The 27,262-nt window shown below is 49.2% G+C and overlaps 1 protein-coding gene across 1 annotated transcript in view; it reads left to right on the forward strand.

Annotated features, from left to right (window-relative positions):
• ABCC6 (ATP-binding cassette, sub-family C (CFTR/MRP), member 6) overlaps positions 1-26,943 on the forward strand; it is a 70,378-nt gene extending 43,435 nt beyond the window's left edge. Inside the window, exons 20-33 of the mRNA XM_006892718.1 lie at positions 4,180-4,347; positions 4,968-5,139; positions 6,884-6,959; positions 8,660-8,786; positions 10,846-11,053; positions 11,372-11,682; positions 13,318-13,517; positions 15,270-15,396; positions 17,602-17,703; positions 21,147-21,293; positions 25,040-25,198; positions 25,283-25,449; positions 26,308-26,502; positions 26,835-26,943. Coding sequence (XP_006892780.1) covers positions 4,180-4,347; positions 4,968-5,139; positions 6,884-6,959; positions 8,660-8,786; positions 10,846-11,053; positions 11,372-11,682; positions 13,318-13,517; positions 15,270-15,396; positions 17,602-17,703; positions 21,147-21,293; positions 25,040-25,198; positions 25,283-25,449; positions 26,308-26,502; positions 26,835-26,943 — 2,268 coding nt within the window. The remainder of the gene's footprint in view (positions 1-4,179; positions 4,348-4,967; positions 5,140-6,883; positions 6,960-8,659; positions 8,787-10,845; positions 11,054-11,371; positions 11,683-13,317; positions 13,518-15,269; positions 15,397-17,601; positions 17,704-21,146; positions 21,294-25,039; positions 25,199-25,282; positions 25,450-26,307; positions 26,503-26,834) is intronic.
• Positions 26,944-27,262: the final 319 nt, after the last annotated feature.

Genomic DNA, 27,262 nt, shown 5'->3' on the forward strand with positions numbered 1-27,262 from the left:
ACGATTTATCAGCAACCTGCGTTATGCGGATGACACAACCCTGCTTGCTGAAACTGAAGAGGACCTGAAGCACCTGTTGCAGAGCGTCAAGGACTGCAGCCTACAATATGGATTGAGGCTCAATGTCAAGAAGACAAAGATTCTCACCACTGGACCAATTGGCAGCATCAGGATGGATGGTGAAGAGATTGAGATTGTACACAGCTTTAGTTTGCTTGGCTCCACAGTCAACACTCTTGGCACCAGCAGCCAGGAAATGAAAAGGCGCATTGCCATGGGAAAGTCTGCTGGTAGGGACCTCTCCAAAGTACTGAAGAGCAATGGTGTCTCTCTGGAGACTAAGGTGCATCTGATACAAGCTATGGTCTTCGCAACCACTTGTTATGCATCAGAGAGTTGGACAATGACCAGGGAAGATAGAAAGAGAATTGATGCCTTTGAGCTGTGGTGCTGGAGAAGAGTATTGAGAATACCATGGACTGCTAGGAAAACAAACAGATTTGTCCTGGAAAGGGTTAAACCGGGTGGCTCCTTGGAGGCAAGGATTCTGAGGCTCCGTCTAACATACTTTGGACATGTTGTGAGGAGGGACCGGTCCCTGGAGAGGGACAACATGCTTGGGAGGGTGAAGGGACAGCGCAGGAGAGGAAGGCCCTCTATGAGGTAGATTGATTCAGTGACTGGGATAATTGGGATGGGAGTGTCAGAGACAGTGCGATTGGCACAGGACAGAGCGGAGTTTAGGGCTGTTGTACATAGGGTCGCTATGAGTCACAGGTGACTCGACGGCACATAACAACAACAATAACATTTATAAACAAGGTTTTAGGTTTTCAGAGGCCTGCAGTTTTGGAAGTGGATGGCCAATCCTTCTTCCTAGTCTGTCTTAATATTAATGCTCAGATTTAGAGAAGTATCAGACAGACAAGCATTTTACAGAAAAAAAGCAAAAGATATTTCTCTAATTGTGGAATTAACATTAGTTCCAGTGAGCTATGGTGTCACTCTGGAGACTAAGGGGTGCCTGATACAGGCCATGGTCTTTGAAATCACTTGCTATGCATCTGAGAACTGGACAATGACTAGGGATGAGAGAAGAATTGATGCCTTTTAAGCTGTGGTACTGGAGAAGAATGTTGAATATACCATGGACTGCTAAGAGAACAAACAGGTTCAGGCTGGAGACGGTTAAACCAGGCTATTCCTTGGAGGCAAAGATTCTGAAGCTTCGTCTGACATACTTTGAACATATTGCAAGGAGGAATCAGTCCTTGGAGAGGGACATCATGCTTGGGAGGGTGGAGGGACAGCGCAGGAGGGAAAGGCCCTCCATGAGGTGGATTGATTCAGTCAGAGACCATGAGATTGGCACAGGACAGAGCAGGGTTTAGGGCTGTTGTACATAGGGTCACTATGAGTTGCAAGTGACTCGACAGCAAATAACAACAACAACAGCAACATTTATAAATAAAGTTTTATTGGAGCACAGCCATGCGCTTTCATTCACTCTTGTCTGTACAGGCTGTTTTTGTGCTATAAAGCAGCAGCGCTGAGCGTTGTAACTGGTTCTTGAGGACTAACATAGTCCCATTCACCCTTTAGAGGAGCCCTGGTGGCAAAGTTGGTTAAGTGTTGGGGTGCAAACTAAAAGGTGGGCAGTTCAAACCCACCAGCCTCTCTGCAGGTCAGTGAGGCTGTCTCCTCTCGTTACAGTTTACAGTCTTGTAAATCCAGTAGAGGTTGTCATGGATTGGAACAGACTCAAAGACCAAAAAAAAAAAATCCCCCTCAAATTTATTGCCATCAAATTGGAACCAACTACCTCTAGCTGACCATCCATCAGGTCTTCCGGAGTCTGCAAAACACAAAGGAGGAGATGGCCCGTCTTTCTCTAGGGATTCGAACCACCAGAGAGGTGTGGCCTTTGAGTTAGCAGTACAGCTCCCTGCCCACCACAACACCAGTGCTCTATTAGCGATTTAAGAAAACGTTTGCCATTGTCAGTGGCCAAGTGGGAAATGACATTAAGGAAGTGAATGTGATTTCCTGGAGAAAAAAAGGAGAGAGCCTGGGAAGGGTGTCAAGAAACCTGCATGTGGGCTGAGGGTAGAGATGAGCCCGGGAGAGGTTGAGAAGATGCAAGCAGCTAAGTGAGTGGAAAACCAGGAGAATGAGAGGTTATCACAGAGCCAAGGGCAGAGTCGAATAGACCTGAGGGATACCTGGGGCCATTTAGAGGGTGTCCACCAGTGGTGACATGTCTGATCTGGAATCTCCTCCTCCTGCCACCTGTCCAGCCTGTGTCAGGGAAGCTCCATCCTCCCAGACACTTGGGTTCCAAACCTTGAGATCATCCTTGAATTCATCTTCTCTTATGTCCATATCCTACATGTCCGCCTTTGTAGCCTGCATGGGAAGATGTGGTCATTCCACCATCAGTCTCACTATTGGCCTTCCTGTTGCCTTCTTCACCCAACCTAGCAGCAAGGAGATCTGTTAAGATGTAGCTGGGACACACTCCTCAGCCTGGGGCTACCAGAGGTCCCCCCATTTTCCTCAGGGTGGAACCCAAAGTCCTGACAGTTTCCAGACAAGCCGTCTGAACGACCTTAACCCAATTCTGACTCCATCTAAAGTGTGTCCACCAGTGATATATGTCTGGTCTTCTGGAACCTCCTCCTGCCATCTGCCCAGTGTCTATCAGGGAAGCTCCATCCTCCCAACGACTTGTGTCTCAGACCTTCGTCTTAATGGGGAGGCCTTCCTTTACTGCCTCCCTCAACACAGCAACCTGCGCACGTCACTCTGCTTTGCTATTCCTCATAGCACTTGACACCACCTGACTGACTATTTAATTCTCTTATTTGCTTATCTATGGCTCCTTCCTTCCCTCTCGCTTTTAAAAGGAAAGATCTGTGAGAGTTGAACCTTGTGCTTTGTTCACGGTTACGTATCCAGAGCCAGTTGGATATGTGGTAGACCAGTTGCTCGCAAGCTGATTCTGACTCACGGTGACCCTGGCGCGGCAGAGAACACAGGGTTCTCAGTAGTTGATTTTTTGGAAGGAGATCCCCAGGCCTTTCTCCCAAGCACTTCTTGACAGACTCAAGCCTCCTATCCAAGCATTTCAGAAGTTTGCAGCACCTGGGAACCGCCAAGGACTCTGAGTACAATGTTGTTAGGTGTCCTTGAGTTTCTCATGACTCATAGCGACCCTGAACTGTGTCACAGATCTGTACCTTGTCCTGTTCTGTGAGCTGTTCCCGGCCCATTGTTACAGTTACTGTATTATCCGTCTCATTGAGAGGCTTACGCTCTTTCTCTGATCCTCCACCGTTTCCCCGTCTTTTGCCAAGGACTGATCCTTCCTGACAGCATGCCCAAAGTAGATGAGGTGGAGTTTCACAGTCTTTGCCTCTAAGGAGTGATCTGGTTGCCCTTTCTCTTAAGACAGACTTGTTTACTCCTTTGACAGTCCATGGGATACTAAATATTCTTCTCCAACCCTATGATTGATAGGCATCAGTTTCCAACTTTCAGGTGCATTGAAAATGCCATGGATTGGATCAGGCATACCTTAGTCTTTAAACTGTCATCTTCATGCTTTAGCACTTTGGAAAAGTCCTTGATAGCAGATTTTCCCAAGGCAACACATCTTTTGGTTTCTTGATTGCTGTGACCATGGGTCTTGATCGTGGATCCAAATAAAATGTAATCACTGACAACTTCAGTCTTTTCTCCATCTACCGTGATGGTGCTTATTGGTTAAAACTGAGGATATAGTAGACACGCAGTAAATATTAGGAGAAAGAATGAGTGAAAATAAGGCCTGGAAAACAACCCCCAGGTTGGACAGTGAGGGGGTGATTGGTGCCCTTGAAGAAAGTGGTGTTAGTGTAGAGATAGAAACAGAAGCCAGGTGCAGGAGACATGAATAGGAAGAGAGAAAGCATTGGAGGAAGGAGAGGACAATTCTGGGGACATTTGGCTGTGAAGGGGAAGCAATAAATCAGATACAAGCTGGAGGGACTGTTGGTGTGAGAGTAAAGAATGAAAGCTGGGTAGTGGCACTGGTGGGTGGACGCAGGAAACAGCACCCTTCTCTGAGGCTCAGACATGCTCCACCCAGGCCTAGCTGGTAGCATCTGCCCCACTCCTGTCCCTCTCTCGTGACTACAGGGCATGCATCTCTCCGGAGGCCAGAAGCAGCGGCTTAGCCTGGCCCGGGCTGTGTACAGAAAGGCCTCAGTGTACCTGCTGGATGACCCCTTGGCTGCCCTGGATGCCCACGTCGGTCAGCATGTCTTCCACCAGGTCATCGGGCCTGATGGGCTGCTCCAGGGAACGGTAACATTGGGGGGGGGGGGTGTGCAAGAAGAAACCCAACTCAAGTCTTTGACAGCACCACTCTTCTTTTTAAAAATTTTATTTTTTTACAGTTTTTTTAAAAAATTTATTTCTTTTTAATTTGGTGTGCCGTCAAATTGGATCTGACTGGTACAGGAAGAGTTTGCCCCTCCTTCTCCAGCGGAGCATCTGGTGGATTCAAACCATGCAACTTTGGGATTGCAGTGCAGATTCTTGCCACTAGGCCACCAGAGCTCCTCAGTCCCACTCTTCTTAAGTTCAACTCTCCTGTCAATCAGCACTTACTGATGGTGCTGTGTAACACATCCCCCAAAGCTCAGTGACTTACATCAGCAAAAAGCTATTACTTGTGTACGGTCTGTGGTCCACCTTCCCCAGCTCTGCCCTGGTGTGGGGACCAGGCGCAGTGGAGCTGCCATCTTATTAGGAGACACAGGCGGAAAGAGACCTTTTCCACCAAGTCATACTGTTTTCCCAGAGTGAGCAGGGATACAATATGAGTCTGCCGGCCACTACCTCTCTCCACTCTTAGCACGTCCCCAAATTTCTGGAAGGCTGGTCAAGCAAATGAGTGTCACTTCTATTCCTTCACTCTGCAGACACGGATCCTTGTGACCCATGCACTTCACGTCCTGCCCCAGACTGACCTGATTGTGGTGCTGGTGGATGGAGCCATTGCCGAAATGGGCTCTTACCAGGAGCTGCTGCATAAAAAGGGGGCCCTGGTGGACCTTATAGACCGGGCCAGGCAGCCGGAAGATGGAGAAGGAGGTACTGGCTGCACCTGCAGATAAACTATGCTTAACTCTTGCTATACTTAGGGGGAAGAATCGTGCTGGCATGACTGTGGTATCCTGGCTGCACCCCTCTTTGGGTGCTGCACCTGGGGGCAAACAGCACCAACAGACCAACTCTCATCTCAGTAAGAGCCCACTGCACCACCTATAAGCCTAGAGCTTTGCAAAGTCCTTCTAGAAATGTGCATGTTTTCACAAAACCTCTGTGTTGTTGTTATGTGCTGTTGAGTCAGAACCAACTCACAGCTGACCCTCCAGTGGGTTTCCAGAGGCTGTAAATTGCATGAGATGAGATTGCCCATCTTTCTCCCTCAGAGCTGCTGGTGGTTTTGAACCATGTGTGTTTGGGTTGACGGCACAACTCCTTACCACTAAGCCAACAGAGTTCTTTTATATCTCTATAAGGCACCTGCAGTCATTGCTGCCGTTTGACACATGAGCACATGGGAGCACAGCTGTCGTTAGGTGTCATTGGGCCAACTATGACTCTTAGTAACCCAGTGAACAACGGATCTGAGCTTTGACCTGTCCAGCACCATCCTCAGCTTCTCTGATATGCGTGAGCCCGTTGATAGAGTCATCGATCAATCTATCGTGTTGTTACAGTGTGTCTCTATTTTGTAAAGGTGTTTAATAATTTGTCCAAGTTCACGATGATAGAGCCAAGGCTGAGACTTGAGTTTGTTCAGCTCCGCAATCTGTGACATTAACTGCTCCAGAGTCTGAACAAGAAGGTCACTGGTGTGTTGTTGTTGTTGCTGTTGTTAAATGCCATCGAGTCGTAGACAGCTCATAGCGACCCTTGAAACAAAAGACCTGAACACTTGCATAAGTTTCGTAGTTTCTCCAAATTTATAGAGTTTCTGGAGGCAAGCTATTTCAGAAGTGGATGCCACTCCTGCTTCCAAGCTTGTTTTAATCCAGGAGCTCCACCAAACACTGTCCACCATGGGTAACCATTATCACATTTGACACATCAGTGTCATGGTGTTCAGCTTCACAGCAACCACGAGTTACCTCTGTACAGCAAGTGGACAGACCAGTGCTGTACCACTTAGAAGAATGTTTGACCAAGAACAGTTAAAACCAGGCTTGAGGGCCACTGATTATAATCTCCCACCTTTGGCTTGGTAACATCACTTTCAATCCACTAGGCCAAAAGAGCTCTCCCGTTGTTGTTGTTGTTAAGTGCCATCAAGACTTAGATGACTCATAGTGACCCTATCAATGAAAGACTCTATACACACTGGTGTCTAGAAACCAGAAATCCCATGACTGATTCATGAAGGCCCCTAAGCCAGAGAACATAGTGGCTGCTAGAGAAACAATGAGGTTTTGGAAGGACGGTGATTGATCCAAGTTCATACACCAAACCCATTGCTGTTTAATCTAGTCCAGCTGGCTGACCCTACAGAACAGAGTAGAGCTGCCCGCAGGGTCTCTGAGGCTGTAATATTTCTGGAGACAGGCTATCACATTTTTCTTCTGTAAGGTAGCTGCTAGATTTGAACCACTGACCTTATGGATAGCAATTGAGTCTTTAACTACTGGGCCATCAGTTCATACACAGTGACACTTTTCATGGGCTTTCTTCATTTAACCATCATGATACCCATGTGAAGATGATACCATGATTGTCTTTGTTTTGTAGATGAGTTAAGGACAGGGACCTCTGGTGTGACCCCCCCTTTCCTAACAAAACTCCCTTAATCTTGCAGGTACAGACCCTGTAATTCATGCTGAAGACCCCAAAGGCTCCCCTGGAGGCATAGTGTCCCTGGGAAGACATAATAGGTCAGTGCAGAAGACCTGATGAGGGGTAGAGTTCAAGGGTAGAGCATTCGACTGCAGAAGACACAATAGGTCAGTGGTGTTGAGAGTGGAGAGCTGCCTTTATCACAGACATGCAGGGAACAGGAGGCAAAGCCACCATGGATTGAGTCCCTGGCAGACACTCATCACTGAATGGTGCTTACAAAGCTTATTGACAAGCCATCTGCAAAACGATTAAGCTCCCAGATGGCCAGTTCACCCAGTGACCAGTCTGAGTGCCTAAAAGTGGACCAAAGATGGCTTGTCACGCCTGTGTCCTTCCCCAGAAGCAGGCTGGACTGATTCTAAAGAAAGACCCTTCGTAGAGTTGATAATAACCACACTGGGCCCTATAGTACATGATTAGACGTATGTGTCATGCAAAGGTCGTGGACCGACAACTGTGATAATCTCTTGGAACTGGCCAGACACATGGGCAGAGGGACATCCTGTCCACTTCTCCAGCCTTCTCTGAGACAGTACAGGGTCCAGGTGCAGCTGGACTCTGGAGTCTGCATCAGACGGACCGTCCACCAAAGTGTCCTTGTAAACAGAAGAGCCATTGGGGCTAGATGGCCTGAACTCAAGTTCCAGCCATGGTGGGGAGCGTGAGGAGATGTTGGGGGACTTTTGCCTCCAAGGAAAGTTGAATCTAGGAACAGTTCCTTCCTCTGTCCAGCTCCTCATCCTGAGAGCACCCCTGGATAATCTTACTAGTCTTCACAGTAATCCTAAGAAAGATGACTGGGTCGAGATGGATGTGGTGGGTGGGTGAGTGAATGGAAAGATAATTATGATGGGTGGTGGGTGGATGGATGGCTAGGTGGGTGAATGGACAGACAGATATGATAGGTGGATGGATGGATAGATAGGTAGATAAAAATAAGGGTGGGTAGATGGATAGATATGATGAGTGGGTGAGTGGAAATATAGATATGATGGATGGGTAGATAGATGGAAAGAAATGATAGACATGATGAGTGAGTGTATTGATGGATGGGTGGATAGAGGTGATGGGTGAGGAGGTGGAGAGGAGGGGAGGGAATTAGACGGGCAGATGGAGATAATGTGTAGGTTGGTAGGTAGGTGGATGGCTAGATAAAGATGGGGGTAGAGAGATGGGTAAAAGGATAGGTGACTAAATAAATAGATAAGTATATAGGCATGATGGATAATAGGTAAGTCGATAGATATTTCTGTATAGATTAAAAAGATGAGTCAATATGTGGGTTGTTCGATGGATGGATGGATAGATAGTTAATGAGTTGGGCAGATAGATAGCACTCGTCCACAGAAAGCCTTTGAAAAAAATCTCCAGCATCTGAATTGAGCAAAGTGGACATTGTGCTGAGCTGGGCTGAGAGAAACAGCAGAGAAAGCGATTGCAGCAAAGATTAGACCAAAATGAAAACTCTGGAAACCAAGTTTCTATGTTGAGCAAATAGGTCCCTTTGGGGATGGGTTTGGCAGAACAAGATCCCTGGGCGTTGAAGGCATAGATGGTGGTTATGGGCGCCTCAGAGAGAGAGGGGAGCATGGTACAGAGTTAGCATGCAATATGTTTGTTGATTGGATGGATAGATGAGTGGGGAGTACCCCCAAACTCCATGACCATCAGTGAGCATGGGGTTGGGCATACTCCCCACAGGGAGAGACACTCATTTGTCTTCATTTCCTCCAAGTATCAGGTCTATCAAATTTGTCCCCAAGAAAGACACCACCACCTCAGAGGCGCAGACATGCCTTGCCTTAGATGACCCTGTGGAGACAGGAGAGCCGACTGAAGAAGGCCGAGTGTCATTTGGCAGGGTAACCACCAGCTACCTCCTCCATTCCCTACCTGCTGCTGCTGCTACCTCTGCCCCCAGGGGTCCCGGATGCACCAGCAGACACAGCACAGGGTGGGCGCAGTTCACCTTTATGAAGCACCTACTGTGTGTAGACCCTCAGCGAGATGGATTGGCACAGTGACTGCAGCAGTGGGCTCCAGTGCGTCAAAGCTGATGAGGGCGGCACAGGACAGGCAGGGCTCCCATCTGTCGTCTGTAGGGTCTATACGAGTCTTAACAGGGCTCAGAGGCATCTAATAATAACAACACTGTGTGTCCACCTCAACTCCAGGTTCTTCCTATTTCTCAAGTACAACAAAAAATAGATGGTATTATAGCTCTCTGTTAGAGATGAAGAAACTGAGGTTTGGAAGTTATGAGACTCATCTGTATTGTTCTTGTTAGCAAGTGGCCAAGTTAAGATTTAAATGTAAATCACTCTGAGTCGTGTTGTTGTTAGGTGCCACCAAGATGAGTATGACGCACAGCGACCCTATGAACAAAAGATCTGAACCCTGTTCTATCTTGTGCCATCCTCACACACTTCCCGACACACAAGAGCCCATTGCAGCAGTCACCGATCGTCCATCCTTCCCACCTTCCTGTCCCTCTCCAAGGAGTAACCCCTCCTACTTTGAATCTAGAACTTGCATGTATCTCCTCTTCTATGCTATTTTATCCATCTACCTATTTAACCATTTATTTATTCATTTGTCTATCTACCCAACCAACTGTACACTTATCCATCCATCCATCCATCCATCCATCCATCCATCCATCCAACCACCCAACCACCCATCCACCCATCCACCCATCCACCCATCCACCCATCCATCCATCCATCCATCCATCCATCCATCCATCCAACCATCCATCCACCCATCCACCCATCCACCCATCCACCCATCCATCCATCCAACCATCCATCCATCCATCCATCCAACCATCCAACCATCGATCGACTCATTCTTACCCATCATCAACACACTCACTCATCCATCCACCCACTTATTCAGGGATCAGCTGAAATATCACATCTCAGAGGAGACAAAAACAGATCCCTAGTCACAGTTGCTCTGCAAGTCCTTACCTGCTTTATTCACTTTTTAGCATTTATCATTGTCTGCGCAAGAGGGGAAGACCCTCTATGAGATGGATTGATTCGGTGACTGGGGTAATCGGGATGGGAGTGTCAGAGACAGTGCGATGGGTACAGGATAGAGCAGGGTTTAGGGTTGTTGTACATAGGGTCGCTATGAATCGCCAATGACTCTACGGCACGTAACAGCAACATCGTCTGCGATGTTACATTGTTTATTAGTCTAATAATTTGCAGGTTGCCTCAGCCCAGCTAAGATAAAAATCTCCACCAGGACAGACACTCGACCTGGGACCTGGTGGGTGCTCTGTAAATGTTTGCTGAGGGGATGTTTTTGTCTCCTCTGGGAGGAGGTATTTCAGCGGATCCCAGAAGGATGTGCAGGAATGAGGGATAGAAAGAAGGGAGGAGCATTGCAGGCAGAGGGAAGAGCGGGAGAGCGGGGCTCCGTGAGGCTGGCGGAGGGTGGGCTGGGGTGAAGACACAGAGGTAGACCAGGAGTTTGGATTTTTCTCCAAGAGCAAGGAGGAGCCATGGGCAGTCGGCAGCAGGAAAAGAGCACCAGACGAAAGTGTCTCAAAGTCACTCTGCTTTCAACGGGACCTTAAGTTGCTTAAGCTCTTAATGCCTCAATTTCCTGCTGTGTAAATTAGGGGTGATTGTGAGGCTTGAGAGCACTCGCCAGGCCTGTCCCGTAGTGAGCGTTCCATGAATCTCTCCCAAGCCAGAAAGTGGTCCAGCCCGTCACCATCAGTCTTCCTCTGACCTTCTGGTGCTTCACAGAGGAATGGGGTCCGGAAGCTGGGGCTGTCGGGGAGATGGTGAGAAGGTCTGAAGCTTCCGATGGCTGCGCCACCTGCCCTGCTGGGCATCTGTTTAGGAGCCGCTCTGGGCCTGGGCCAGACCCTCATGACCACCACCTCCATGCCGTGTCCCACAGGTGAAGGCCGCCATGTACCTGACTTACCTACGCGCCGTGGGTGCCCCACTCTGCCTCTACGCCCTCTTCCTCTTCCTCTGCCAGCAAGTGGCCTCCTTCTGCCGCAGCTACTGGTTGAGCCTGTGGGCGGATGACCCCGCCGTGGATGGACGGCAGGCCCACGCGACCCTGCGGGGCTGGGTGTTCGGGCTCCTCGGCTGTCTCCAAGGTGCCCCTCTCCTGTCCCCAGGTTCCCACTCTCCCAGCTCCACCCAGGGGGACCAGGGCTCCCCTCGCTTGCCCGTCCATCCCGGGCTGGGCACACTTGTGCAGGTCGTCACAGGTGCTCACACAGGGCTGTGTCCCTGAGATGAGGCTCGGGATGTGTGAGGGAGGCAGTGACCACCCCTCCTCTTCTGGAACCTTCAGGTGGGGTGGTCTAACCAAGGTAACAGTCAGGGCAGCCATATCATAGTCATTGTGCGGTGTGTGGGGGGCCTTGCCCTAAGGACTCCACCTCCCCTCTCTGGCCCCTTCTCCTCCGCAGCCATCGGACTGTTGGCGTCCATGGCCGTGGTGCTCCTCGGTGGGGCCCGGGCATCCAGCCTCCTCTTCCGGAAGCTCCTATGGGACGTGGCACGGTCACCCATCGGCTTCTTTGAGCGGACACCCGTTGGAAACCTGCTGAACCGCTTTTCTAAGGAGACAGACACAGTGGACGTGGACATCCCAGACAAACTCCGGTCTCTGCTGACCTACGTGTTTGGACTCCTGGAGGTCATCCTGGTGGTGGTGATGAGCACCCCAGTGGCGATTGTGGCCATCTTACCCCTGATGCTCCTGTACGCAGGGTTTCAGGTAAGGAGAAGCCAGGGGCCTGCTGAGGTCCCAGCCTCTGTATGGGACGCTGTGGGAGAGGCTCTGTCCAGCTCACCGTCTGCTTGCAATACCCACTGGGCTCTCTGTTGCCCTCCACGGCTGTTGGCTTCTTCATCTGGGAACCAGGAAGGACTCTGGTCTTAGGCCGGACTCCCTCGGTTGGCAAGACAAAAAATCAGCTCCAGTTGGTCCAAACAGGAAGGCAGAGCGGAATGGTTTAAGTTTATGGGGTGCAGTGAGCCTCACTATTATCAGGACGTCTGTCTCTCTCCATATTTTACGTTTGGTGGTTCTCGAAGTTAATCTGAGACCAGCAGCATTATCACCTGAAAGTTTGCTAGAAATTCACTCCTAGGCCCGACCCAGAACTACTAAATCAGACCTTACAAGTCAGGGCACCTGGCAGTCTGTCAGCTAATGAGCCCTCCAAGCAAACACCCACCATTCTGATGTATTTGACAACTACTGTCTTCACTCTGCTTGGCCAAGTTTTATAAACTACTTTCGCCAAAGCAGGCCCGATTGCCACTGTTGGCGTCCTACTTAATATCATCCCACCAATGCAACCTCAAAGCGAAGAAAACTTTTCTCCAGCTCAACATTCAAACGGTAATCCCAGGGAAGATTCTGATTGGCTTTCTACAAGTCATGTGCCCATCCTTGAACTATCACATTGGCCAAAGGGATAGTGTGCCCTGACTGGCTCAGCGGGGTCACATGACCACCTCTGTGACCAGGTCCCATGATTGACATCTCCTTAGGAAGTCAGAGGTAGAATAAGAAAGCTGTGGTCGACAAATCCCATGGTTGTTGCTGTCTTTTGTAGCTGTTCCGTTCCTCACTATGTTCATTTTACTTAAGAGGAGGGGTTATTTCTCTGTTGTAAGCTTTTGACTCAGACAGAGGTGGGTTTGAACACCATATACCCCCTCGAAACTTTTGGACCAATCATATGGTTACCCATTTAAGCCTCAGTTGTTCACATCTGTAAAGTGGGAACAGAACTAACGCCCACAAACATTTAACGAGGTTCACAGCACAGCTGGTGCCCAGCCAAATATGAGTTCTTCCCAGCAGCCTGCCAGCTGCATGTAGCTTGTGACTGACAACCAGGTAATGACAACTGTATTATATATATGTTGTGTCCCTAGCAACTCGTATGTCACCTTGGCTTAAATGAGTGAAACTCGAATCATTGCTTCTGCTGTGTTATATTATTCTATCTAGGATTTACCTACAGTGAATCACTTGCCAGTTCTCCTGTGAAGTGAGATGTTTAAACTTAGTTGCTGGTCTTGATCACAATAGAATCATCTTGCAGCCTTTTAAAGTTTTATTTATTTTTAAAAAAATACCAAAGTTGAGGTCACAACCCAAAAATTCTGCTTTAGATGTTCTGGAGTAGGACATCTGAGGTTCTCAGAGCTCCCACTGAGATCTTTCAAAGGATCCCAGCACTTTGATTGCAGGAAACTAGGGCCCAGAGAGGGGAGGTAACTGTTCCAAGGTCACACAGCACAACAGCTGGGCTGGAAGCCATACTTGGGACTTGCTGTGCTTCTGAATGCTGCTTCTCTCTCTGTCTATCGCCTCTGCCTTCCCCATCCACTCCAGAGCCTCTATGTGGCCAGCTCTTGCCAGCTGCGACGCCTGGAGTCTGCCAGTCACTCATCCGTGTGCTCCCACGTGGCCGAGACGTTCCAGGGCAGCACTGTCATCCGGGCCTTCCAGGCCCAGGGCTCGTTTGTGGCTCAGAGTGACATTCGTGTGGATGAAAGCCAGAGGGTCAGTTTCCTGCGGCTGGTGGCTGACAGGTAGGAAGAGCCTGGGGGACAGAGGAGTGTCAGAGTAAGCTGTGTGAACAGAGGGGTCCAGTGGGCCGCCTGAAATCACACTGCAATGTGGGGACAAAGCTGGGGCTAGCTCCCTCAGGCAGCCCCCACAGGCAGCCTCTCCTCAGGCAGAAGGAACCTGGCCCAGAGGGTCCCCAACGGTAGCTGAGCAGGAGGTCCAGGGCTCAACAAAGGGCAAACCCCTCTGTTGCCAGGCAACTAGATTAGCCTCTGTTGCCTTGGTGACATAGTAGCTATATAAGCATCTCTGACCTCTTTTGGGTACTAAATAAGAACAAGAACACAGCTATGAGTACAGAAAGACACAGGTTCAAATCCAAGCTGTGCCGCTTACTAACTGGCTAACCTCAGGCACATTATGTGAGCCTCAGTTTCCTCATCTGTCAAATGGGAGTAAGCATGTTGTTTTGTGGTGTTATTTGAAAGATAAAATGGGAAAGTCCAGGGCTTCCTGAGACAGGGTTTTCATGTTTGTGGGCAGCTGTGTCTTTAGCCCTTTGAGTATGCTTGGCACACAGTTGTTGTTATGTGCCGTCAAGTCGCTTGCGACTCATAGCGACCCTATGTACAACAATCCTAAACTCTGCTCTGTCCTGTGCCAATCTCACTGTCTCCGATACACCCATCCCGATTACCACAGTCACTGAATCACACTCCTAGAGGGCCTTCCCCTCCTGCGCCTGCTGTCCACCCTCCCAAGCATGATGTCCTTCTCCAAGGACTGGTCTCTCCTTACAACATGACCAAAGTATGTCAGATGAAGCCTCAGAATCCTTGCCTCCAAGGAGCAGTCCGGTTTAACCCTCTCCAAAATGAATCTGTTTGTTTTATCAGTTAATGGTACCCTCAATATTCTTCTCCAACACCACAGCTCAAAGGCATCAATTCTCCTTCTAGCCTCCCTAGTCATTGTTCAACTCTGATGAATAACAAGTGATTGTAAAGACCATGGCCTGTATCAGACGCACCTTAACATTGCAAAGACCATGGCCTGTATCAGACGCACCTCAGTCTCCAGAGAGACAACATTGCTCTTCAGTACTTTAGAGAGGTCCCTAACAGCAGACTTTCCCATTGCAATACGTCTTTTCATTTCCTGGCTGCTGGTGCCAAGAGTGTAGGTACTCATTAAATATCTGTTGGCTGATTGAATGAACAAACAGGAGGTAGTGTAGCTGTATTTGTTCAGCTGTCTGACCCTGTGCTAGAAGGTGGGGATGAAGCTGTAAACAAGACAGGCAGGTCTCTGCCCTCGTGCCGTCCACGTTCTACTGGTGGAGACTCACAGTTCATGCTGCTTAAAGGTTTGTCGCTGTAAGAAGAGTGGTGACCATTAGGAAGGAAGCAGCCGGTGATGGGATAGGAAAGGGAGATGCAGCCAGGGAAGACTTTCCGGAGGAGGTGATGTTTATCTTACCAGCACTGGAACAGGAAGGCTGAGAGGGCACAGGGCTTGGCATGTTCCAGGAGCAAAGCAGTGCTCCATTCGGTGATGTTCAAGCAAACACTGAGTGTGCTGGGCCCTGAGCTGGCCCAGGAGACAGTGTGTCACCTTCTCCCACTCCCTGAACTTGGCTGGGGTTCAGCAGCCGGACGTCATCGCTGGGATCCCTGCAGTGTATCAGCTGGCCTGAAGACCAGGCCTTATGTCCAGAGAGTAGGTCCCAGCAGTCAGGGCACCTCCAACCCCTGCTACCCAACTTCCCCCCACAGGTGGCTTGCTGCCAACATGGAGCTCCTGGGCAACGGCCTGGTGTTGGCGGCCGCCCTGTGTGCTGTGCTGAGCAAGGCCCACCTGCGAGCTGGCCTGGTGGGCTTCTCTGTCTCCACTGCACTCCAGGTACTTCCTTCTCCTCCCACCTGGGCTGGGTGAGGGGCAGATTCAGAGCCAGAAACACCTCCCAGTAGGACCTTCAAAGACCCAGAGACCAAATCATCAGTGGGTGCGGAAATACAGTTCTACTAAGGTTAGGCTTAGCTGAGGAGATCTTGCTGGACCTGGGGCAATGGCCTTCCTGCTCAGAGCCTCGGTGTGTGAATCTGAAAAATGGGCAAATATCCTGTCACTTCAGGTATTGTGGAGATGAAGCATTCAGCGTAGACGTCTCCCTCCTTGCACTTACTCTTGTTAACTGTTACTCACTGTGGTCAGGCTGGTTCCAGATCATCATGGTCTTCCCAATGGGTTCCCAACGGAGCCCTGGTGGCCTAGCGATAAGAAGCTGCACTATAATTCCAACGGCACGAAGTTCAAATCCACCAGCTTCTCTGTGAGACAAGGATGAGTGATCTCCTCATGTGCGATTTACTGCCTCTGAAAACCTGTTGGAGGGTCAGCTATGGGTTGGTTCTGACTCGACAGCACACAGAATAACAGCATATCATAAAGGAGATGGTCCATCTTTCTCCCTGGGAGCTGCTGGTGGATTTGAACCATCAGAGACATGGCCTTGGGGTAGCAGCGTAGATCCCTATGGGCCACATGAACAGCGCTCCTTTAACTCTCACCAACAGTATATAAAGTCTCCAACTAAAACACTCACAACAGTTATACTGTCAGGTCATGATCAGCGCATGGAGGACAGAAATAAACCATGTTCCCCAATCCACTGCCTTTGAGCCTATTCCAACTCATTGTTCATGGTGAGTAAGAATTTATGTGCTAAACAAAATGTGTATGAATGGTTGGAAGGAAAGCCAGTTTGCTCTGGAAACTTTCATCCAAATTACAAGTTTGTAAGAAAGAATATGTTGCTGCTGTTGTTGTAGTTGTGTACTGTAGAGTCGGAACCAACCCTACAGCTGACTCTCTGGTGGGTTTTCAGAGGCAGTTAATTGCACAGGAGGAGATTGCCCATCTTTCTCCAGCAAAGCAGCTGGTGGTCTCGAACCATGTGCCTTTGGGATTGCAGTGCAGCTTCTTGCCACTAGGCCATCAGAGCTCCCTAGAAAGGATGTGGTGGTGTTGTTGTTGATTGCCCTTGAGTCGTGCACGACTCATAGTAACTCTATGAACAAAAGACCTAATGCCTTTCTACACCTATCGTCATTTCTCCAAATTCATAGAGTTTCCAGAGGCATGTAGTATAGAATCCTATAAAATGTATGCAGTACTAGCTACGGCTCAGACATTGTTCTAAAGGCCTTATAAATGAGAAGTTCTTTAATCTAACTCATGACTCCATTAGGAAGTCTTACTCAGAATTTGTTCCGGGATGGTGAAGGGTTTAACTACCAACTGGAAGTTGGTAGGACGGCAGGACAGTCACGGCCTAGGGAACCCCATGGTTCACAGGTCTGTCCTGCACACGTGACTCAGAATGCACTTAACGGCCAGTTTGAACTCCTGCCTTCATTTCACTCTGGAGGCAGCTGAGACAGAGAGAGGACAAGGCAGAGTGAGAGGACACAGGTTGGTGGGGTTGTTTTCTATGGCACAGCCAGGAAGGGCCTTGTGAGGAGGGGGCTCTGAATGAGGTGACGGTGACAGAGGGCACTGGGGAGGAGGCAGAGGAAGGTCAGCGTGGCTGAGGGTGTGAGTGAGGGTGACAGTGGAGGGTACCAGGGTAAGAGAGGAAGTGGGAGGCCTGCTCCATGAAACATTCCCCCAGGGAAAGCTCTGGGAGCCACATCCTGCTGTGTGGTGTTGGGAGTGTCACTCAGCCTCTCTGGTCGTGTCTCTCAACTGTAGCAAGATGGGCTGCAGAGTTAACATGTGAGGACACCTTTCTGTCCTGTGAGCCTTGGCTCTAGGGAGAGAAGGAGAGAGAGAAAGTAAGGAAAGGGAGGAGGGAGGAGCGAGGGAAGGAGAGAAGAAAAATAATTGAGAGAGGATGAGGGAGAGAAGGGAGGAAGGAAGGATGGAGACGGAAGAGTGGAGGAATGGGGAAAGGAAAGAAAAGCCCTATTTCCTGACACCAAAACCCCCCTATTTCCTGACACCAAACCCCAGGCTCTTGAATCTCCCATCCCTGCATCCCTTCTGGTCCCCAGCCCTCCTCAGGGGCCTCGCTGAGGCCCAGCCTGAGGGATCTCCCTGCACCAGGTGACCCAGACGCTGCAGTGGGCTGTGCGCAGCTGGACAGACGTGGAGAGCAGCATCGTATCTGTGGAGAGGATGAAGGACTATGCCCGGACACCTAAGGAGGTGATGGGGCAGGGGTGGGTAGGTGGGACTCCCAGTCAGGACCCAGCTCTACACCTGACACAGACTTCGGAGCCTGCACCCTCTCCATCCCCACCCAGCCCCTCCAGCTTGGACTGGGCGTGCACAGTGGGGTGTCAGTAATGGTTAAGAGCAAGGGCTCTGAAGCCAGAGCCAAGTCCTGCTTCCAGTTCTCCTCACTCAGGCAAACCAGGTCACCCCACTGAGCCTCAGAGGGACATGGGGGTAAAAGCAATGTAGCAGCAGCATTACAACAAAACAAAAGCATTACAAGGACATAGCGGTAACGGAAGAAACACCAAACAAACCCAGAATCACCCAGATCTGCTGCCATCTGTCATCAAGTGAAAAACCAAACTTTGCTAATTGAGTTGACCTGTGCTCACGTTGACCCCAGGCATTACAAAGTAGGTTCTGTTGATTTTCTTAGCTATAACTTTTATGGCAACAGGTTGCCAGCTCTTTCTTTGGCTGTGCCACTAGGTAGGGCTGATTCACCAAGCCTTAAGTTAGCAGCGTTTTGAAGACCACTTGCCTCACCCAGTGGTGATGTTACTCCTGTAACATAATTGGGAGAATCAAATGAGCTCATCCAGTAAGAGACAGACTGGTGTCTGGCCCACTCTTAGTGTTCAATCTGTGTCTTCTGCTCTTGTTAGACTCTCTGCACGATGGGGAAATCAAAGCTCAAGGACACTGATGAAAATCAAAAGAATTGCAAACAAATATTTCCACCACAGCCTTGCTGCTCTCTTCACAACGTTAATTCCCATTACTGATAGAAAGAACAGTATTCATTGACAATGAACAGCAGCTCCTTATTAATGATACAATGAAAAGCTAGTCACCACCATTATTCTTTTCAGGGAATTGCACATCGATAGATTTCTTCTTCCTCTCTTTCTCTGGGGTATTCATTGGGTCTGTGATCTTGTCTGCGTTTTTAGGAGAAGGCTTATTTTGCTTTTTCATAACGTTTGCGCTCGCCTGCTGCTGCCTTGACATGATGTGAAGTTTTTGGTATGGAAACAGTTTCTGTTGTGTCTGTCTACATTGTTGTCAGTTCCTTAGCTTTAGGATGCTATTGCTAGAGATGCAAACTTTAAATTTTGCTCCTGATTCAGTTTCCCAATGGCAGTCTTCTCCCCTGGTCATCTGTGGGTGACTCTCTTCCCCATTTCCTATGGCAAGCTTCTCTTCTGGTTGTCCTTGGAGTGGTTGGGAGCTGTGGCCTCTCTCTGTGCCCAGCTATGGTGAGTTCACTTCTCTGCCCTGTCCTGTAGTTTGATGGAAGGGAGTAAGCAAAGTCCCAGGAGGGCTGTTGGCGATATTTTCCTCCCCAAGTCTCCATCTTGAACATACCATGGACCGCCAAGAAAACAAATAGGTCTGTCTTAGAGAGGGTGAAACCAAGTTTCTCCTTGGAGGCTAGGATTTTGAAGCTCTCTCTCACATACTTTGGGCATGTGGCCAGGAGAAACTGGTCCTTGGAAAAGGACATCCTGCTTGGAAGGGTGGAGGGACAGCTTAGGAGAGGAAGACACCAGATGAGATGTGATTGGGGCAATGGGGGCTTGGTATGTCAGAATTAGTGAGACTGGCTCAGGACTGGGTGGAATTCAGAGCTGCTATGCATAGGGTCACTATGAGTCGCAGGCGACTCAAAGGCACACAACAACAACATGTTGTTGTTATGTGCCGTAGAGTCGTTTGCGACTTATAGCGACCCTATGTACAACAGTCCTAAACCCTGCTCTATCCTGTGCCAATCTCATTGCCTCTGACACACCCATCCCGATTACCCCAGTCACTGAATCAATCCACCTCAGAGAGGGTCTTCCCCTCCTGCGCTGTCCCTCCACTCTACCCAACATGATGTCCCTCTCCAAAGACCGGTCTCTCCTTACAACATGTCCAAAGTATGTCAGACGAAGCCCCAGAATCCTTGCCTCCAAGGAGCAGCCTGGTTTAATCCTCTCTACGATGAATCTGTTTGTTTTCTTGGCAGTCCATGGTACATTCAATACTCTTCTCCAGCACCACAGCTCAAAGGCATCAATTCTCCTTCTATCCTCCCTAGTCATTGTCCAACTCTCCGATGCATAAAAGTGATTGCAAAAACCGTGGCCTGTATCAGGCAGACCTCAGTCCCCAGAGAGACACCGTTGCTCTTGAGTACTTTAGAGAGGTCCCTAACCGCAGACTTTCCCATTGCAATACGTTTTTTGATTTCCTGGCTACTGGTGCCAAGAGTGTTGACCGTGGAGCCGAGCAAACTGAAGCTGTGAACACTCTCAATCTCTTTGCCATCCATCCTGATGCTACCGATTGGTCCAGTGGTGAGAATTTTTGTCTTCTTGACATTGAGCCTCAGTCCATATTGAAGGCTGCAGTCCTTGACCCTCTGCAGTAAGTGCATGAGGTCCTCCTCAGTTTCAGCGAGCAAGGTTGTGTCATCTGCATAACGTAGATTGTTGATAGATCGTCCACCAATCCTAACGCCACACTTCTCCTCAAAGAGCCCAGCCTCTCAGATAATCTGCTCTGCATACAGGTTGAAAAGGTATGGAGAACTACTACAGAACAATATTGATTTCACATGCAAGCTTGATTCTACTGAAGATTATCCAAAAATGACTGGAACAGTACATCAGCAGAGAACTGCCAGAAGTCCAGGCTGGGTTTAGAAGGGGTCGTGGTACTAGGGATATTGTAGCTGATGTTAGATGGATCTTAGCTGAAAGCAGAGAATACCAGAAGAATGTCTATCTGTGTTTCATTGATTATGCAAAGGCATTTGACTGCGTGGATCATAACAAACTGTGGCTGACTCTGAGAAGAATGGGAATCCCAGAACATTTAATCGTGCTAATGCGAAACCTATACTTGGACCAAGAGGCAGTCGTCAGAACAGAGCAGGGCAACACTGCATGGTTCAAAATTGGGAAGGGTGTACGTCAGGGATGCGTCCTATCTCCATACCTTTTCAACAACAACATGCATGACCTAAATAATAATAAATTAAATTGTACATGAAAAATGAGAGAAATATATTGGAAGCAGGAGTGGCATCCACTTCCTAAATAATATGCCTCTGGAAATTCTATGAACTTTTAGAAACGATGATAGTTTCTAGAACAGGGTTCAGGTCTTTTGTTCATAGGGTTACTATGCGTGGTGCTTGACAGGACGGCAGTCAACAACAACAACAGCAACAGGTCTCCATAGGTGCTAGTGGCCTAACCATCATTCTTTTTATGCTTTTAGTTTGTGTTTCATCCCTTCTCACTTAATTAATATTTAGCTATAAACTTAGTTTCCATAACAACTCTGAGAGATACCCATTTTACAGAAGAGAGAACTGAGACTCAGAGAGGAAACCTTGGAGAAAGGCCCTGCTAACTCAGCATCCCCTCTTGCCACAGGCCCCCTGGAGGCTGTCCATCTGTGCAGCTCAGCTCCCCTGGCCTCAGGCAGGAAAGATTGAGTTCCGGGGCTTTGGACTGAGGTACCGGCCCGAGCTCCCGCTGGCTGTGCAAGATGTGTCCCTCACAATCCACCCTGGAGAGAAGGTGAGTGGTCCCCCCGTCGCATCTTTAAATCATACTATCACTTCCAAGTTGGCTGTCACCTCACGTCTCCTCTCTGCAGACTCGCCACACTCTGTTCCTCGTCTTCTTGCTCATCTTAGAGCCGCACTCACGCAACAGCCAACCCCAGGTCCCAGACAAGGAGGCAGCTCCCAAGCCCCTTCTTCTAATGCTGGCTTAACCCTTTTTGTTTGCCATGCCTGTGCTGATTGTTCACCTCTGTTACGCAGTTCACATAGGCCTGGATCTGAATTGGCAATGGGATGATCTTGAGCAAGTCACTTGATGACTCTGGGGCCCCAGTCTCTACATCTGTAAAATGGACACAATACTATCAGCCTCATGGAATTGTGGTGTTTCACTGAGTTAATACACATGAAATGCTTGGACAAATTGGCAACAGAAGCTTGAAAGATTGAATAAGAACTCTGTCAGGCAGCTTGCTTAAAGTGAGGAGGACTTGGAAGCATTTGTTAACAGAAGGTTAAACACTGCAGCCTTCAATACGGATTGCATCTCAACGTCAAGAAAATAAAAATCCTCACCACTGGACTGATAGGCAACATCATGATGGATGGAGAAAGGATGGAGACTGTTATCGACATCAGCTTACGTGGATTGACAATATACTTGGTACCAGCAGCCAGGAGATCAGGGGACATATTGCACTGGGAATGTAGTCAAGGACTTCTTCAAATTATTGAAGACTAGTGATATCAGCTTGAGGTCCAAAGTGCTCCTAACTCAGGCCACGGTCTTATCAATCACTTGATATGCATCTGAGAGCTGGACAGTGTCTAAGGATAACAGAAGAACCTACGCCTTTGAACTGTGGTGCTGGAGAAGAGTACTGAATATTCCCCAGATTGCCAAAAAACCCCAAACAGATATGGTCTAGGAGAATGTGCAACCAGAGTGCTCCTTGAAGTCAAGGATGATGAGCCTTCATCTCACATACTTTGGACATGTTGCTAGGAGAGGCTATTCCTTGGAGAGGTATATCAAGCTTGTAAAGGTGGTAAGACGGTGAAGGAGAATGAGACCCTCAACCAGATGGGTTGACACAGTGACTGCAGCAATGGGCTCGAGTGTGTCAGAGATTGAGAGGACGGCACGGGAGAGGACCGTGTTTAGCTCAGTTGTTCTTAGGGTTGCTATGAGTCATACTGGACTCAATGACACCTAACAACAAAACAACTGTCAAACAGCAGATAATAATAAACAGCTCCTAGCTGACCCCCCCCAGTGGGTTTTCAGAGGCTGTAGATTACACACGAGGAGATTGCCATCTTTCTCCTGCAGAGCAGCTAGTGGATTTGAACCACTTACGTTTGGGTTGACAGTGCAACTCCTTACCCATTAGGCCACAAGTCTTCCTTCTCATGCAGTGCATTTATGTTAATGGAAGAGAAACAACTCAGGAAAAAGAAATGAGAATGGGTTGTATGAGTAGAATGGAATCAGTGTCACTCAACTGTGCATGTAGAAACAGCAAAATAAATTGAAAAAAGTGTTTACTTAGAAAAGTGGCCCATAGCAAGCACTACAGAAATGTTTGCTGGTGTGTCTGTTTATTATTATTTGCGTGTCTACGCTCACTCCAGGACGCCCTGGGGCCCCAGTGGAACTGCACTGTCAGCCCAAAGGCGTGCGGGTTGAACCTATCAGTTACAACACAGGAGAAAGATGGACATTCTCCTCCAGTGCGATTTACACCTTCCGAAAACCCACTGGAGGGGCAGCTGTCAGTTGGTTCCAACTCAACAACAAATTTAACAACCACAAGGCTCCCAGCCACGCTGTGAAGGAGCTGGAGTTATCCCATCTTACAGATCCTGCTTGGGGCTCTCCTTCCATGCTCCCCCTTCCATGCTGCCACCCTCTTGTGCTCCCAGCCAAACGCCCAGCCTCCACTCTGCTCACTGGTACCCTCCCCAGCTTTGGGAACTCTTAAGAGGCAATTCTATTCTGTTACGGGCCAGTCAGAATTGGCTTGATGACAATGGGTGTTGATCACACCATGTTACAATTCAGTTTATCTCGTTGTGCTATTTCCAAGACTACCTGGTGAGCCCTGTGGAGCCAGGACTTTTAACTTCCATGTTTTGAGGGCCTGAGGACCCTAGCTTACCTGTAGGCTTAATGGTAAAGAATTGCGCTGTCAACACAAATATATGCAGTTTGAATCCACCAGCTGCTCCGTGGGAGAAGGATGGGCAGTGTCCTCCTGTGCAATTTACTGCCTCTGAAAACCCACCAGAGGGTCAGCTATGAGTCAGCCTATTTGAGGATACACAACTACAACAACAACAACAGAGAATCAATTATAAGTGGGGTAATTCACACATTCCTTTTGTTTGTTAAACACATAGTATTTTTTAAATAAAATTTTTAATTGTGATTTAACAAAAGTTTACAGAAAAGTTAGATTTCCATTTATTCATTGTTGCATATTTACCCCCTCTCCCTCCCTTCCTCCTCCACAATTCACTTAAAAAAAAAAAAGAAAAACCACCCAAACCATTCATTGTGGCACAATTACCTCGCTGCCCCCAGTCCTCTTTGCAGTGTACCTCTTATTCTGGGCTGTTGTCGTACATATAATGCCTAATCATACATTCCTTTTAAGCAGTTCATTGGGACAGATGAAGGTAAATGCACGGCTTTGATCCTCACCACAGGGCAAGTGGTGCAGATGCAACAGTACACAGAGGAGAGACGAACTGGGTGGGGGGCGGGAGGGGAGAATCAGCGATGGATGAAAGAATGAGGTTTCAACAGAAGGCTGGTGGATTGAAGGGTGGAGGAAATAGATGAAGGGATACACTATAGAGAGGAGGAGGAGGAGGCGGAACAATGGAGGATGGATGGATGGATGGATGGATGGATGGATGGATGGGGCTAGACGGATGAGTGAAAAGAATGTGACAAGGGTAATGGGATGGATGGAGGATTGAGGATGGAAGGAAGGATGGAAGGTTAGAGAAAGAGGGGGAAGGTTGGAAAGATAGAGGAACAGAAGGATGGGTGCTAGGTGTGAAGCTGGGTGTTGAGAAGCTAGAACGCATGCAGGGCAGGTTGGGTGTGTTAGGGGTGGATTCATGGAAGAAGGGACAGATAGGGAATCATGCGGATGGATGCTCAGAGGAGACAGATGGGTGGGCAGATCTTGTTGTTAGGTGCCATCAAGTTGTGTACAATTGATAGTGACACTATGAACAAGAGATCTGAACCCTGTCCAATCCTGTGCCACCCTCATCAGCTCTGACAGACTTGAGCCCATTGCCGCAGTCATGAAACCAATTGATCTCATTGAGGGTCTTTCTCTCCCTGTTTAACTCTCTGTCTTCTCAAGCATGATGTCCTTCACCCGGGAATAGCCTCTCCTAGAAGCGTGCCCAAAGGCTGTGAGATGAAGCTTTGTTGTCCTTGCCTCCAAGGAGCACTCCAGATGCACTTTCTCCAAGACACATCTGTGTGTTCTTTTGTCAGTCGATGGGATATTCAGAATTCTTCTCCAAAACCAGAGTTCAAGGGCATCAGTTCTCCTTCTGTCATCCTAATTCATTCTCAAGCTTTCAGGTGCCTAGCGCATAATTGGGAAGACCATGGCGCACCTTAGTCCTCGACTGGCAGATCTAAGCACAGAGAAAGTCCCTCTGGACTCTGGCCTGCCTCCCTCTGGCCATGCCTGGTCAAAGCAGGTCTGGTCTTGTGCTCCCTGGCAGGTGGGCATCGTAGGCAGGACGGGAGCTGGGAAGTCCTCCCTGGCGAGGGGCCTGCTGCGGCTCATGGAGGCAACAGAAGGCGGCATCTGGATCGACGGAGTCCACATCGCCCAAGTAGGGCTGCACACGCTGAGGTCTAGGGTCGCCATCATCCCCCAGGTGAGGCTGGGGAAGCCAGGGAAGCTGGGGGCCAGGGTGGTGGGGTGAGCTGGGCATCTCTCTGATCTGCTGCCTCCTGGCCAGGACCCCATCCTGTTCCCGGGCTCTCTGCGGATGAACCTGGACCTGCTTCAGGAGCACACAGATGAAGCCATCTGGGGGGCCCTGGAGACGGTGCAGCTCAAAGCAGTGGTAGCCAGCCTTCCTGGCCAGCTGCAGTATGAGTGTTCTGACCAAGGGGACAACCTGAGGTAAGATGGGCCTGCTGTGGCCAGGACTTTGCTGGGGCTCTGGGGAGGGGGCAGAGCCCTGGAGGATGCTTCAGGAAATCCCCTTTCCCCGTGGTATTATCATCCTCGAGGCCTCTCGGTGGAGCAAACATTTATACTCAACTACTAATCCGGAAACTCTCTGAACTTTGATAGTGTAGATAGCTGTAGAGGGGCTTCAGGCCTTTTGTTCATAGGGTCGCCATGAGTCATGCTCGACTCAAAGGCAGTCAACAACCACCACCACCACCAATCTAGAAGTTGGTGGTTCGAATCCATTAAGAAGTACTTCAGAAGAAAGTCCTGGCAATCTGCTTCTGATATGATTACAGCCCAGAAAGCCCCACGGAGCAGCTCTGCTCTGTTAACAGCTGGGCTGCCACAAGTTAGGCAAGTGTTTTGAGGGTTTGTTTATTTCTCTGGTGACCCAGAAGGTAAGGAATTGCACTGCCAATCTAAAGACAGACAGTTCGAATCCAGCAGCTAATTCGTGGGAGAAAGATGAGCAGTCTCCTCTTGACAACCCACTGGCAGGTCAGCTAAAAGTCTGTTCCAGCTCAACAGTACAACAGTAATAATAACATAATATCAGCTTCAGTTGGTACATGGAGAAGACAATAGAATAGAAACAGATGTACCCATTTTACAGATGAGGAGACTGAGGTACAAAGGGTTTGAATGATGTGTTTGAATGTGGCCTTTCTGGCTGAAGCCTTCTGTGGGACACACACATACATTTCCACTTCTGTGCTTATTGTAAGAACCGTGGGCTGGGCACACCCTAGAAATGATCCCATGCAGGCCAGCATCCCCCAGCCTGACTATCCCATTTGTTCCCAGTGTGGGCCAGAAGCAGCTCCTGTGCCTGGCACGTGCCTTGCTCCGGAAAACCCAGATCCTCATCCTGGATGAGGCCACGGCTGCCGTGGACCCAGGGACTGAGCGCCAGATCCAGGCGGCCCTCGGGAGCTGGTTGGCCCAATGCACAGTTCTGCTCATTGCCCACCGTCTGCCCGCCGTGATGGACTGCACCAGGTACAGTGCCTGCCTGCTGTCCCCCACTCTCATCTGGGAATCAAGGGTCTCAGGGTCCCTGAGCAGATAGAGGAGGGCCTGGGTATGCTCGGTCCCACCCACAGGAATCTAGAGCTTGAAGGATCCCTTCAAGCATTGCATTCTCAAGTGCCCATTGTACAGGTGGCAAGACTGAGGCCCCCAGGGGAAGGGATGCACCCAAAGACATATGCTCATCAGACGTGTTAGGCAGTTCCCCAAGGCTGGGCCTGTGGGAGCTCACCTGGGCACACCTTTGAGCTTTCAGAAGTGCCCAAGCTATTGTTAAAAGAGCTTTCTCTCCCTCTACCCAGAGTCTTGGTCATGGACAAAGGTCGAGTGGCAGAGAGTGGCAGCCCAGCCCAGCTGCTGGCCCAGAAAGGCCTCTTTCACAGGTTGGCACAGGAGTCAGGCCTGGTCTAAGCCAGCTCCCTCTTGACCATGGAGAAATGGCAGAGCAGCTTGGAGCACTGGACTTCTGGGGCCATCCAGACCCGAAGGCTGGGCCAGCTCTCAGCCTTGATGAACCACTGAGCTCATGTGGGGAGCTTAAAACATACCCGTGCTCCAGAAACACACAGATCTGTGCCCCAGGATCCTGGCTGGAGCCTACGCCATAGTGTATGCTATGTGCACGTACTTTAATTAGTTATGACTTCCTTGAAGTAACTGTAGACTCGTGTGTCGTGCAGATCCTGCACTCCCTTTCTCTCTTCTCAGCCCGGTGGGACAATATTGCAAG

The sequence above is a fragment of the Elephantulus edwardii genome, unplaced genomic scaffold, assembly GCF_000299155.1.
Source record: "Elephantulus edwardii isolate Elephantulus edwardi_28Jun2011 unplaced genomic scaffold, EleEdw1.0 scaffold00117, whole genome shotgun sequence".
Lineage (NCBI taxonomy): Eukaryota > Metazoa > Chordata > Mammalia > Macroscelidea > Macroscelididae > Elephantulus > Elephantulus edwardii.